This window comes from Erpetoichthys calabaricus, chromosome 4, assembly GCF_900747795.2.
Source record: "Erpetoichthys calabaricus chromosome 4, fErpCal1.3, whole genome shotgun sequence".
NCBI classification, from domain to species: domain Eukaryota; kingdom Metazoa; phylum Chordata; class Cladistia; order Polypteriformes; family Polypteridae; genus Erpetoichthys; species Erpetoichthys calabaricus.
In genome coordinates this window covers 162,637,243-162,651,201 of record NC_041397.2, presented here as the reverse complement: position 1 = coordinate 162,651,201, position 13,959 = coordinate 162,637,243, and the positions used below count along the sequence as shown (strand labels likewise).

Sequence of the window (13,959 nt, the reverse complement as noted above, 5' to 3'; positions counted from 1 at the left end):
CTCTATGAATAACTCATACTAAAGCCTAAAATACGTATATGCAGAATAGTGCATATTTATTTAAACTTAATAAACAGCACTTTACACACATTATACATTAAAACATTCAATATGTAAATATTTATTAAAGAATGCTACAACTTGACATAGGACAGCTGTTGAATATTTTACAAAAAGAAAGCTGTTCAAAGCTAGAAATCATTTACCTTTTTTTTGTGATCATCATTATTGAATTTTGTGTAGTCTTCCTCAGCTTCAACAGGATTATCTGATAGCTTCCTTTTCTGTAATGCATAGTTTTGAAGTACTTCCATAAGTAATAAAACAGAGCACAAAAAAATGAGGGCCACAAAACACATTAGAATTAACTTTTAAAGAATGTCATTAACGCATTACAATGCCACCCCAATTTCTGCAGTCACATAGTTGTGATTTTAATTACAAATTTCACATTTGTTAAATACATTTTTTTTACATTTTTACTTCATTTCAACAAAATATATTAATTCAAAAGACACTTTAACAAAACAAACCTTCCCTATGAAGACATTGTGCATATGGTTTTCTATGCCACTACTCTCAGAAGTATTTCTAAAAATAGTAAGGACTGTATGTACAATGAACAGCATTTACTGAGCCCTTTTATTATTATTATTTTTTTTTTTTTTAACTCTAGCTTTATCTTACTCATCATTATAAAGAGTAGGTAATTGTAATATATCTTGGCTAAAATGGGGTACAAGGGAGCATCTTAATCTGAAAGTAATGGCAGCTTTCTACAAGAAACAAGGACATAACATTGCTCACTAACCTGATTAATACCACTTATCCGAAGTGAAGTTAACATGAGGTAACTTCTACCGGGACACCTATTACTACACCCTCTTAAGTACTATAGTCTGTTCCAACTCTGCTTTAAGGCAAACAAAGGGTTTTTATGTAATCAACAGAAGTTGGGACACCTGTGCAAATTTTTTGCTTCAACTTCCATCCATCCATTTTCCAACCCGCTGAATCCGAACACAGGGTCACGGGGGTCTGCTGGAGCCAATCCCAGCCAACACAGGGCACAAGGCAGGAAACTTGCAAGGCTTAATTTACTTTAATTACTGCTGAACACCTAAAGGTTGTAACCTATGAATTGTTCCCTGAAGAAGGCCCATTTGTAATATTCTGATATTTCCTTTTTCAGTTTTTGCTAACCTAAACTTTTAATTTAAATTTTAACAGTATTACCACAGCAGAAACATTGCCTTTGTTTGAATTCATTTATAAATATGAACAGTGTTGTCCTCATATTTGGAAATATTACATGGGGATATTGGACACATTGTTAGCATTCAAATTGATAAATTCTACTTGCTTGGAAATTAAAGACAAATAGTTTGCATTGACTACTTCTGCAAATGTTTCTTTTGATTCTGTGAAATCTGCTTTCCTTAGAATATCTATGATGATGTTTTGAGAAATGGTCTAACTGCTAAGAGCTGAGAGAATCCCAAACCACCAGGCAAGGGCACTGCTGAATGGCACTAAAGCACCAGATAAGTATGAAAGGTATGGAAATGTATTAGATTTCACAGTAGGTTTCATTGATTAAAAACAGCTCTCATAAAACTGAAATTCACTGCTAAAGGAAAATTACCCAATAGTCACATAAGTTTTTTTGTTTTTTTTGTTGAATTTCAGTTATTGATACAGCATGCACATATATAAAGTGTGTTTCAAAATGGCTTGAACCACCATGTTACTGAAATAAATCAGAGTACAATGATCAAAAGGACATCCCTAGTCACAGAATATTTAAATGTAAAAATTCTAAAGTGACGTACTTCACTAAGAGTTTAAATTCCAGCAAGTACTGGCCAAAATGCCATTATTAAGCAAGTCATCACTAAACAATCCTTGAGTAGTACTTGACCTTTAAAGTGGCACAGCTATTATGTTCAAGATGATCATTCATTCACCTTGAATGAACTATTTCAGGCTATTACAACATTAACATTCTGAATAAACATCAAAAAATACACTAGTAGACATTAACAAAAAAAGGCAATGCAAGATAATGTGATTCTAACAGTGAATGAAAATATGAGCTGGGGGGAGAGGGGAACAATAGTGGCACTTATAAAGCACATCAGACACCAGCCAAAGCCAGCAGTGGAATTTCCCAAGGTATCAACATATAATGAAACAGTGGTTCTTGATCTAGACAAAGTAGAACATGGTTTATTGTATTTGCATAGGTTTCACCACTTGATATGGCTTAGTGCTGGCTGTATTCTAAACTCAAAGAAGTCTTCAGTGTTAGTGAACCATTTCATGCATTGTTGGATAATAGTACATGGTTCTCCACCAAGGTTATGTACTGTTTTAGAGGAGAGTTCAACAACTCAGAAGTCAGAAACATGGCTGAAAACTTTAATACTTAGTCAAGGCTACTGCAGTGAAGGGTTGTCACGATGCCAAAATTTCAGACTTCAATACTATACTAAGTATTGAAATTCATTAACATTTTTGATACCCAACACAGTATATAATTAATTCAATAAAAATGTACTTAAATAAATTGCATTTCTGTATACATTAAAACAAACACTAGAAATTTTAGTTATTAAAGCATAGGAATATTTAACTACAGTATTGCTCAATAGCCTAGGTGTTAACCTTAAAGCACATTACAACTCAACCCAAAAACTACAGTTCCCATCAATGCACATATTCTTATATAGTCAGATTTAAATTTTGAGCTGGTCTCTCCAACTGTATGAGGAAACAGCAACAAAACAGCAGTTATTAACATAAAAAATAATCATTAAATCACAATCACTGCTATGCGGAGCAGCGCTTTTTGTGATACCGTGAAAGAAAAATTAGACTTAGTGGTCACATCATTTACAGGTAATACAGTTACTGCACATAAAGTATTTTGGTATGCTTTCCATCCATCCATCCATTGTCTCCCGCTTATCCGAGGTCGGGTCGCGGGGGCAGCAGCTTGAGCAGAGATGCCCAGACTTCCCTCTCCCCGGCCACTTCTTCTAGCTCTTCTGGGAGAATCCCAAGGCGTTCCCAGGCCGGTCAAGAAGACATAGTCCCTCCAGCGTGTCCTGGGTCTTCCCCGGGGCCTCCTCCCGGTTAGACGTGCCCGGAACACCTCACCAGGGAGGTGTCCAGGAGGCATCCTGATCAGATGCCCGAGCCACCTCATCTGACTCCTCTCGATGCGGAGGAGCAGCGGCTCTACTCTGAGCCCTTCCCGGATGACTTAGCTTCTCACCCTATCTTTAAGGGAAAGCCCAGACACATTACGGAGGAAACTCATTTCAGCCGCTTGTATTCGCGATCTCGTTCTTTCGGTCACTACCCAGAGTTCATGACCATAGGTGAGGGTAGGAACATAGATCGACTGGTAAATTGAGAGCTTCGCCTTGCGGCTCAGCTCCTTTTTCACCACGACAGACCGATGCAGCGCCCGCATTACTGCGGATGCCGCACCGATCCGCCTGTCGATCTCACGCTCCATTCTTCCCTCACTCGTGAACAAGACCCCGAGATACTTGAACTCCTCCACTTGGGGCAGGATCTCGCTACCAACCCTGAGAGGGCACTCCACCCTTTTCCGGCTGAGGACCATGGTCTCGGATTTGGAGATGCTGATTCTCATCCCAGCCGCTTCACACTCGGCTGCGAACCGATCCAGAGAGAGCTGAAGATCACGGCCTGATGAAGCAAACAGGACAACATCATCTGCAAAAAGCAGTGACCCAATCCTGAGCCCACCAAACCAGAACCCCTCAACGCCCTGGCTGCGCCTAGAAATTCTGTCCATAAAAGTTATGAACAGAATCGGTGACAAAGGGCAGCCCTGGCGGAGTCCAAATCTCACTGGAAACGGGTTCGACTTACTGCCGGCAATGCGGACCAAGCTCTGGCACTGATCGTACAGGGACCGAACAGCCCTTATCAGGGGGGCCGGTACCCCATACTCTCAGAGTACCCCCCACAGGATTCCCGAGAGGGACACGGTCGAATGCCTTTTCCAAGTCCACAAAACACATGTAGACTGGTTGGGCAAACTCCCATGCACCCTTCAGGACCCTGCTAAGGGTATAGAGCTGGTCCACTGTTCCGCAACCAGGACGAAAACCGCACTGTTCCTCCTGAATCCGAGGCTTGACTATCCGACGGACCCTCCTCTCCAGGACCCCTGAATAGACTTTTCCAGGGAGGCTGAGGAGTGTGATCCCTCTGTAGTTGGAACACACCCTCCGATCCCCCTTCTTAAAGAGGGGGACCACCACCCCGGTCTGCCAATCCAGAGGCACTGTCCCTGATGTCCATGCGATGTTGCAGAGGCGTGTCAACCAAGACAGTCCTACAACATCCAGAGCCTTGAGGAACTCCGGGCGTATCTCATCCACCATCGGGGCCCTGCCACCAAGGAGTTTTTTGACCACCTCGGTGACCTCAGTCCCAGAGATGGGGGAGCCCACCTCTGAGTCCCAGGCTCTGCTTCCTCATTGCAAGGCATGTTAGTGGGATTGAGGAGGTCTTCGAAGTACTCCCCCCACCGACACACAACGTCCCGAGTCGAGGTCAGCAGCGCACCATCACCACCATATACAGTGTTGACACTGCACTGCTTCCCCTTCCTGAGACGCCGGACGGTGGACCAGAATCTCCTCGAAGCCGTCCGAAAGTCGTTCTCCATGGCCTCCCCAAACTCCTCCCACGCCCGAGTTTTTGCTTCAGCAACCACCAAAGCTGCATTCCGCTTGGCCTGCCGGTACCTATCAGCTGCCTCCAGGGTCCCACAGGACAAAAGGGTCCTGTAGGACTCCTTCTTCAGCTTGACGGCATCCTTCACCGCCGGTGTCCACCAACGGGTTCGGGGATTGCCGCCACGACAGGCACCGACCACCTTGCGGCCACAGCTCCGGTCAGCTGCCTCAACAATAGAGGCACGGAACATGGCCCATTCAGACTCAATGTCCCCCACCTCCCTCGGGATGTGGTCGAAGTTCTGCCGGAGGTGGGAGTTGAAGCTACTTCTGACAGGGGGCTCTGCCAGACATTCCCAGCAGACCCTCACAACACGTTTGGGCCTACCACGCCTGACCGGCATCCTCCCCCACCATCGAAGCCAACTCACCACCAGGTGGTGATCAGTTGACAGCTCCGCCCCTCTCTTCACCCGAGTGTCCAAGACATGTGGCCGTAAGTCTGACGACACGACCACAAAGTCAATCATCGAACTGAGGCCTAGGGTGTCCTGGTGCCAAGTGCACATATGAACACCCCTATGCTTGAACATGGTGTTCGTTAGGGACAATCCGTGACGAGCACAGAAGTCCAATAACAAAACACTGCATTTTGGTATGCTTTACATATTAAAATATAGCATCCATCAAGTATATAAGGGTTAATAAATGTGAGGAACCTGTTCAAGCATATCAGGAAACCAGATAAAAGTCAAGTGAACAACAAAGACAAGAATGTACCAGGAGAAGGTTGACGTAATACACCAAATGTATGATTAAGAGATCAGCAGATGTCCTTTAAACAACAAGACTGAACAGTTGTTACATACACAGAGATTTCAACGGTAATGGCTAAAACTTAAGAGGTATGAAAAGAGGCACAGTGTTCTGAAAGAATTACAACATAACTGCAGAAGCAACTCAGTTCTACAGGGAAGAAATATGACACAGTTTACTATGTGTTATACAAACAGGTAAACAGAGTTGAATGTAATAGACCAGAGGTCAGTGGTCAAGATAGCATGACAGCATTTGTGAAACATGGAGCTGTATGTGTATCAGTGGCCTCTATGTGAAGGAACCGGGCATATAAATGTCACCAAATGCTGTCCAAGATGCAAGAGATGACTACAGTATACAGGTACTTCTCCTGTTTTAGAAAAATGCAGAGGAAAACCACAATATAGACATGGGTACTACAGATAAAACAGACATAATAACAATCTTATTCTCCTTGTCAGTTATTTTAAAACACATTTAATATACTTTTAGTTATGGGAAATCTGTAAAGAAGTTTAGTTTATTTTGTTATATACAGTACGTATAATATGTAAAATAATATCTGAATAAACTGAACACTTTCATTAAACATCCATGCTTTATGTTGCCCTTATTTTTCCTAAATTATAAAATACTTATATTTTATTGTAAATATGTATTTAAAGTGGTCAGAGTGTATTTTAACACCAGATAAACTGTTGAAAACAAAAAAAAAAAAAAAAAACATACAGGGATTAGGTTTAGACGTCTTTACATTGCACACTGGTGACACTAAATAAGGGTGGTAAACCAGACCTGCCCTGCAAGTACTGTCTTAGAACCATAAAGTTAAGAAAGATGTGTGCCTCTTCAAAAGCAGGGCTAAAGGAAAAGAGGTATAAGAACAATGCAAAATGTGCTCCCAAAACACCTTGTGCCAGAAGAGAAAGAGATACTAGGACACAGTATCCCTTTTTAAAAGCAGTGCTTACTCATATTGTATATTGTGGCCTGGTCAGCCTTAAGCCAAAGAAGGTAAAAGGAAGTGCCTGCTACATTCAAACACCTTAAATGAATACAGAGAAGAAATGCTGCACCTATCGAGTTACAACCATGTTCAGCACAGAGCCATATCTAGTGGACATTTACTATAAAGTCATCTGAAAGCATGTAACCTTAACATCACTGCTAATTGTTAGTGACATTCATTAGTTATGGACAGGGTTGTTATAATACCATGCAGGCTTAAGATATTTAAAAAAATTTCTTTTTATTAACAGTGAAAAATATAGTGCTTTTATTATGTTACACATTATAAAATGCATGCATACTTACTATAACAGCTTTAAAATGATGGAAAAGCCTTGAAGTAAAGTGGATATAAAAAGTCTACACACTCCTGCCAAAATCGCTGACTTTGTGTAATAAAAGAAAATGAAAACAAAATAAATCCTACCAGAACTTATTCCACCTTTATTGCAAAAGGGCAAACTACACAAACAACAAGTCAGGAACTGTCAGGGTTCCCACTCTTTTTAAGGAATCATTTTCCAGGACATTTCCAGGAGCTTTTTCCGGAAATTCATGACAGGATCTGGTCATACAGTCATACACTTTAGTCACAGGCTTAACGCCATTTTAATTTCTCTTTGATTATGCAGGGACTGAGTGTCACCGATATGCTAAATTACATAAAGGCAACACCAATTAATGCACTGATGTATAATGGAGTTGTTTGTCCTCTTTTTGTTACACACTGTTTTAAACTGCAAAACTCTTTTAAAGAAATAAATGCCTCTTGGATTGTGGAAAACTATCCAAACACTGACATATACTGAGCAATTCCATAATGTTCAGTATAGAGCTGTTGATCACACCATGAAATAGGCTACCATAGTGACCTAATTTCAGTAAAAGTTACTTGCATATTACATATTATGTCATTGTTTGTATCAAATAAATTTATGTACAATGTTTGTATTAAACAAAACTGCATAAAGCCAATTTATTGCCTATATCATGTGTATGATGCCTATCTATAATAATAAAAGGCAAAGCCCTCACTGACTGATTCACTCACTCACTGACTGACTGACTCACTCATCACTAATTCTCCAACTTCCCGTGTAGGTGGAAGGCTGAAATTTGGCAGGCTCATTCCTTACAGCTTACTTACAAAAGTTAGGCAGGTTTCATTTCGAAATTCAACGCGTAATGGTCATAACTGGAACCTCTTTTTTCACAATATACTGTAATGGACGGCAGCTCGATGGCCGTGGGAGGAGGAGTTGAGTGTCACGTTATCACGCCTCCCACGTAATCACGTGAAAAGACTGTGAACGCAGTAGGGACAAATGAAGGAGGAGCCGCAAACAGCAAGAACAAAAAATTCATTAAACAATTGAGAAGGGAGCGAGTGAAGCATACAAGCATGTTCATAAGGGAAACAAAGCACGGTGTAAAACGTAAGTTTAAATTAAGTTTATAGAAACGCTCCCGCTGCGGATTGCAAAAACGTGAAAAGACTGTGAATGCAGTAGGGACAAATGAAGGAGGAGCCGCAAACAGCGAAGAACAAAAAATTCATTAAACAATTGAGAAGGGAGCGAGTGAAGCATACAAGCATGTTCATAAGGGAAACAAAGCACGGTGTAAAACGTAAGTTTAAATTAAGTTTATAGAAACGCTCCCGCTGCGGATTGCAATAACATATTCGCGAGATAAAAGTTTAATGAGAAGACATGAGGTATAAACGAACCACACGCCGTAGCACAACGTTAGGGGCAACAGTTTCAACCATTCTATGATCTGCTTCTCGCAACGTTAGGGGCTTCAACTCTGGCGCTGACGATATTCGATTCTCGAGAGGGGATGCAGTGAGTGTGTATGCCTGATGAGCCCAGAATTAAGGAGAAACACGTGTCGCATACTCTTTGCATTATTTGAAAGTAAACTATTAAAACCATTCTATGATCAGCTTCTGGGAACACAAAGAGGGCACGTGGCGGATGTAAGGCGACTTCCTGACCAACCACAAGCGTAACCTGGCAGGTAACCATCCATACAGTCAGATTGTGATTCTGAAAACGAATGCCATGAATTTAATTACCACGATCTACATACTGTCAAATAAACGAAACACACGCCGTAGCGGGACAGCTGTGAAAAGCGAGGTTCACAAAAAAACAGATCCTTAACAAATTGTTATTGGTATATTTTCGATCTGTTTAAAAAGGTTTTATTTTCTTCTTAAAAAATTAAAAGCAGTACTTCGCCGCAACGAAGCGCGAGAATTTGGCTATATATATCTGCTTCTCACAATTAAAAGAGGGCACGTGGCGGATTTTAGACGACTTCATGACCAAACATAAGTGTTACCTGCCAGGTAGGGTTACCACTTTTAATACAAAAAAATAAGGGATGCATACTGCAGCGGGTGCCACATCCCAGTGCCAACAGTTTGCAGACTCTACTTAAAAGACCCGCCCTCCTCAATGGACAGTTAAAAAGACCAATCAAACTAACGATGACATCAAGTATTACCCAATCAATGCGTGTGGGATGATTTGCATGAGACGCTGCTTTAAAAAAAATGATAAAAAAAAATACGGGACAAATCCCGTCCCGTATTGATTCAAAACGGGACGCGCAATTTCATTCTCAAATACGGGACGATTCCGTATTTTAAAGGACGGGTGGCAACCCTACAGTGCCAGGTAACCACCCATACAATCAGATTGTGATTCAGACTAGGAATGCAATGAATGTAATTAACCCGATCTACATACAAGGCGAAAGTCTTGCAACATTCAAAGATGATGGGTTGGGATAAGTACACCATAGAACATAAAAGAGCTTATGAAGCCTTGAACCGAAAAAAGCAAGATCTCAGAGATCGTAAAAAAAAAAAATAGGAGGTAATGTCGTTTTACTCGCTGTAGATTTTAGTCAAACATTACCAGTTATTTCACGAGGGAGACCAGCAGATGAACTCAATGCGTGTTTAAAATCCATGCTTCTCCCACGCTCGGTTATATGTCGCGTGTTCTCGGGTAGGTGCACCAAAAAATGTATACATTTAAGCATGTAATAGGCAAACAAAAAATGAGGTATACCCGAAGGCACTGCAGTAGTACTTAATGTAACTTTACTTCTTAAATGTTAATGTTTTACTGTTTAATAATTTATACGCTTCTTATATGTTGTTCAAATTCTTTTATCAAAATACCAGTGACAGGGCAATGCACGATATATATATATATATATATATATATATATATATATATATATATATATGACAGCAACACTCATAACAATGACAACACAATTACATTGACAATCATGTTACGTTATTTTTAAAATGTTTCCTTTACTTTTTCATAACCTCTTTAACACACTACTTCTCCGCTGCGAAGCGCGGGTATTTTGCTATATATATATCTGTATGTGTATATATATGTGTGTGTATATATGTGTGTATATATATATATATATATATATATATATATATATGTGTGTGTATGTGTATATATATATATATATATATATATATATATATATATATATATATATATATATATATATATATATATATATATATATATATATATATATATATATATATATACATACAGTGGAACTTCGAGATACGAGCACCTCTGTATACGAGAAATTCAAAATACGAGGAAAGTATGAGCGAAAAATTCAGCTCTAAATACGAGCATTGGCTCGCGTAACGAGCCGGGCTGTGGGTATAGCTCGCGGCTTAGCAAGGGGGCGTGGTAGCAGTTGCGAGCCGCGATCTGCGGTGTCTGCGTTTCTCACTTAAGTGCACAGGTGGGAAACTGCCCACATCCATGATTGTTCCTGTGGCTGATGGGCTGCAGCTGCCATGTCCTCCCCCGCATATATAGAGAAGCGCGAGCCGGTTAAGGGGGAGAAAAAGTAAAAGGAGAGAGAGAGAGAGAGAGAAGGCAGGCAGGCGAGTGCAGGCTCGCGTGTAGCTGAACAGGCGAGCCACTGCATTAAGAGTGTCTCGCCTGTTGCAGAGCCCGCAGGTGAGACGCTAACAGAGAAGAAGCACCGGCGATTGTCATCTGTTTTTTAAAGACGGCATCCTTTTGACGTTTTAACCTCGTGTTAAAGGATTGTTATTCTTGTGTATTTTAAACCTCCACTTCACAACTGTTTTAAGGATTATTTATTTAAAGATTTATTGAATGCTCTACTGCACTTTGGACACCTGTTTTGATTCTTTTAATAATCAGTTATATTATTTACCAGTGTTATTTATTAAAGGTAGACTACAGTATATATAATTTATCAGTGTTATTTGTTAGGAAAATTGATTTTTATGTTAATATATTTGGGGTGCAGAACGGATTAACTGGATTTCCATTATTTTCAATGGGGAAGTTTGTTCTAGATACGAGAAATTCGCTATACAAGCTCAGTTCTGGAACGAATTAAACTTGTATCTAGAGGTTCCACTGTATATATATATCTGTATGTGTATATATATGTGTATATATGTATGGGTGTGTGTGTGTGTGTGTGTATGTATGTGTATATATATATATCTTGATATGTGTATATATATATATATATATATATATATATATATACAGTGGTGTGAAAAACTATTTGCCCCCTTCCTGATTTCTTATTCTTTTGCATGTTTGTCACACAAAATGTTTCTGATCATCAAACACATTTAACCATTAGTCAAATATAACACAAGTAAACACAAAATGCAGTTTTTAAATGATGGTTTTTATTATTTAGGGAGAAAAAAAATCCAAACCTACATGGCCCTGTGTGAAAAAGTAATTGCCCCCTTGTTAAAAAATAACCTAACTGTGGTGTATCACACCTGAGTTCAATTTCCGTAGCCACCCCCAGGCCTGATTACTGCCACACCTGTTTCAATCAAGAAATCACTTAAATAGGAGCTGCCTGACACAGAGAAGTAGACCAAAAGCACCTCAAAAGCTAGACATCATGCCAAGATCCAAAGAAATTCAGGAACAAATGAGAACAGAAGTAATTGAGATCTATCAGTCTGGTAAAGGTTATAAAGCCATTTCTAAAGCTTTGGGACTCCAGCGAACCACAGTGAGAGCCATTATCCACAAATGGCAAAAACATGGAACAGTGGTAAATCTTCCCAGGAGTGGCCGGCCGACCAAAATTACCCCAAGAGCGCAGAGACGACTCATCCGAGAGGTCACAAAAGACCCCAGGACAACGTCTAAAGAACTGCAGGCCTCACTTGCCTCAATTAAGGTCAGTGTTCACGACTCCACCATAAGAAAGAGACTGGGCAAAAATGGCCTGCATGGAAGATTTCCAAGACGCAAACCACTGTTAAGCAAAAAGAACATTAGGGCTCGTCTCAATTTTGCTAAGAAACATCTCAATGATTGCCAAGACTTTTGGGAAAATACCTTGTGGACTGATGAGACAAAAGTTGAACTTTTTGGAAGGCAAATGTCCCGTTACATCTGGCGTAAAAGGAACACAGCATTTCAGAAAAAGAACATCATACCAACAGTAAAATATGGTGGTGGTAGTGTGATGGTCTGGGGTTGTTTTGCTGCTTCAGGACCTGGAAGGCTTGCTGTGATAGATGGAACCATGAATTCTACTGTCTACCAAAAAATCCTGAAGGAGAATGTCCGGCCATCTGTTCGTCAACTCAAGCTGAAGCGATCTTGGGTGCTGCAACAGGACAATGACCCAAAACACACCAGCAAATCCACCTCTGAATGGCTGAAGAAAAACAAAATGAAGACTTTGGAGTGGCCTAGTCAAAGTCCTGACCTGAATCCAATTGAGATGCTATGGCATGACCTTAAAAAGGCGGTTCATGCTAGAAAACCCTCAAATAAAGCTGAATTACAACAATTTTGCAAAGATGAGTGGGCCAAAATTCCTCCAGAGCGCTGTAAAAGACTCATTGCAAGTTATCGCAAACGCTTGATTGCAGTTATTGCTGCTAAGGGTGGCCCAACCAGTTATTAGGTTCAGGGGGCAATTACTTTTTCACACAGGGCCATGTAGGTTTGGATTTTTTTTTCTCCCTAAATAATAAAAACCACCATTTACAAACTGCATTTTGTGTTTACTTGTGTTATATTTGACTAATGGTTAAATGTGTTTGATAATCAGAAACATTTTGTGTGACAAACATGCAAAAGAATAAGAAATCAGGAAGGGGGCAAATAGTTTTTCACACCACTGTATGTGGATGTGTATATGTATATATATATGTGGATGTGTATATGTATGTATATATGTATATGTATATATATGTTTATATGTGTGTGTGTGTATATTATATATATATATATATAAAAGACAGCAACACTCATAACAATGACAACACAATTACATTGACAATCATGTTACGTTATTTTTAAAATGTTTCCTTTTCTTTTTCATAACCTCTTTAACACACTACTTCTCCGCTGCGAAGCGCGGGTATTTTGCTATTTATCTATATATATATATATATAAAGGAGAGTTGGGATCCGAGAGACTGTGTTTGTGTGTTTGTGGAGGGATGGAGAGTTAAGGCGGGTGTTGGAGTCACGTGATCATCTCCCCTCGAATTCACCTCATTTCATTCACTTCATTTCGCTCCAAGCTGAGCTCTGCAGCTGGCGCAGTCTTGCTGTTCTTGATTTGCTTTTCACATGGCCAAGTATACGTTGCATGCTCAAGAGTAAGCTCAGCGCACAACTTGGTCATATTACAACCGGAGGGGCGAACTGACAACATGGTATACAAAGAGATCCTTAACAAATAATTATTGGTATAATTTCCCTCAGTTTATTATTTAAAATTTTAAAGCAGTACTTTGCCACTGCGAAGCGCGGGTATTTTGCTAGTAACACTAATATATGCAACAATTGGCACGCGACAAAACAAAGTCAGAGTTAACTTTCAACTGGTAGCTTTACTGGGAATACAGCAGCTGTAGAATTTGCATAAGTCAACGACAAAGATTATAATAAAAAACTTATCTTTGTGGGAAAAGATGCAAAATACATCCATTTTAAATCATGATAGCCTTGCCATCAATTCCTGAGTTGAAAACTTGGTTAAACTAGAAAGAATACTAGGAACAAAGGATAAGAGCCTGAACTCCAGTATATTGGGAAAAAAAACACTAGGAACAAAGGATAATAGCCTGAACTCCAGTATATTGGGAAAAAAAACAATCTATAAGTCACTGTAGTGTAACCTATGAAAAAGGCACCTGGTGTAGGCCTAGGTTGAGTAACAATGCTGGTGTTGCTCCTTGAGGTCTGATAAAACTGCATCCAGACCGATGACCTCTTTCTTTTTTTCAGCAACACTTTTACGATAGGCATTAGATTTTGTGAGCAGTGTAAAGTCCTGTTTTCTTTCAGCCTTCTCTGCCATTGCATCT

The 13,959-nt window shown here is 39.9% G+C and overlaps 1 protein-coding gene across 3 annotated transcripts in view; it reads right to left on the bottom strand.

Moving 5' to 3' along the window:
* The window catches only part of rnaseh2b (ribonuclease H2, subunit B), a 151,011-nt gene that overhangs the window by 24,701 nt on the left and 112,351 nt on the right, over positions 1–13,959 (bottom strand). The window contains exon 10 of one of the 3 annotated variants that reach the window (XM_051925752.1): positions 207–307. The exons of 1 other annotated variant lie outside the window; for it this stretch is intronic. In XM_051925752.1, the coding sequence (XP_051781712.1) occupies positions 207–307 (101 nt within the window). The remainder of the gene's footprint in view (positions 1–206; positions 308–13,959) is intronic. One more of the 3 variants, XM_051925751.1, reaches the window with a different exon arrangement.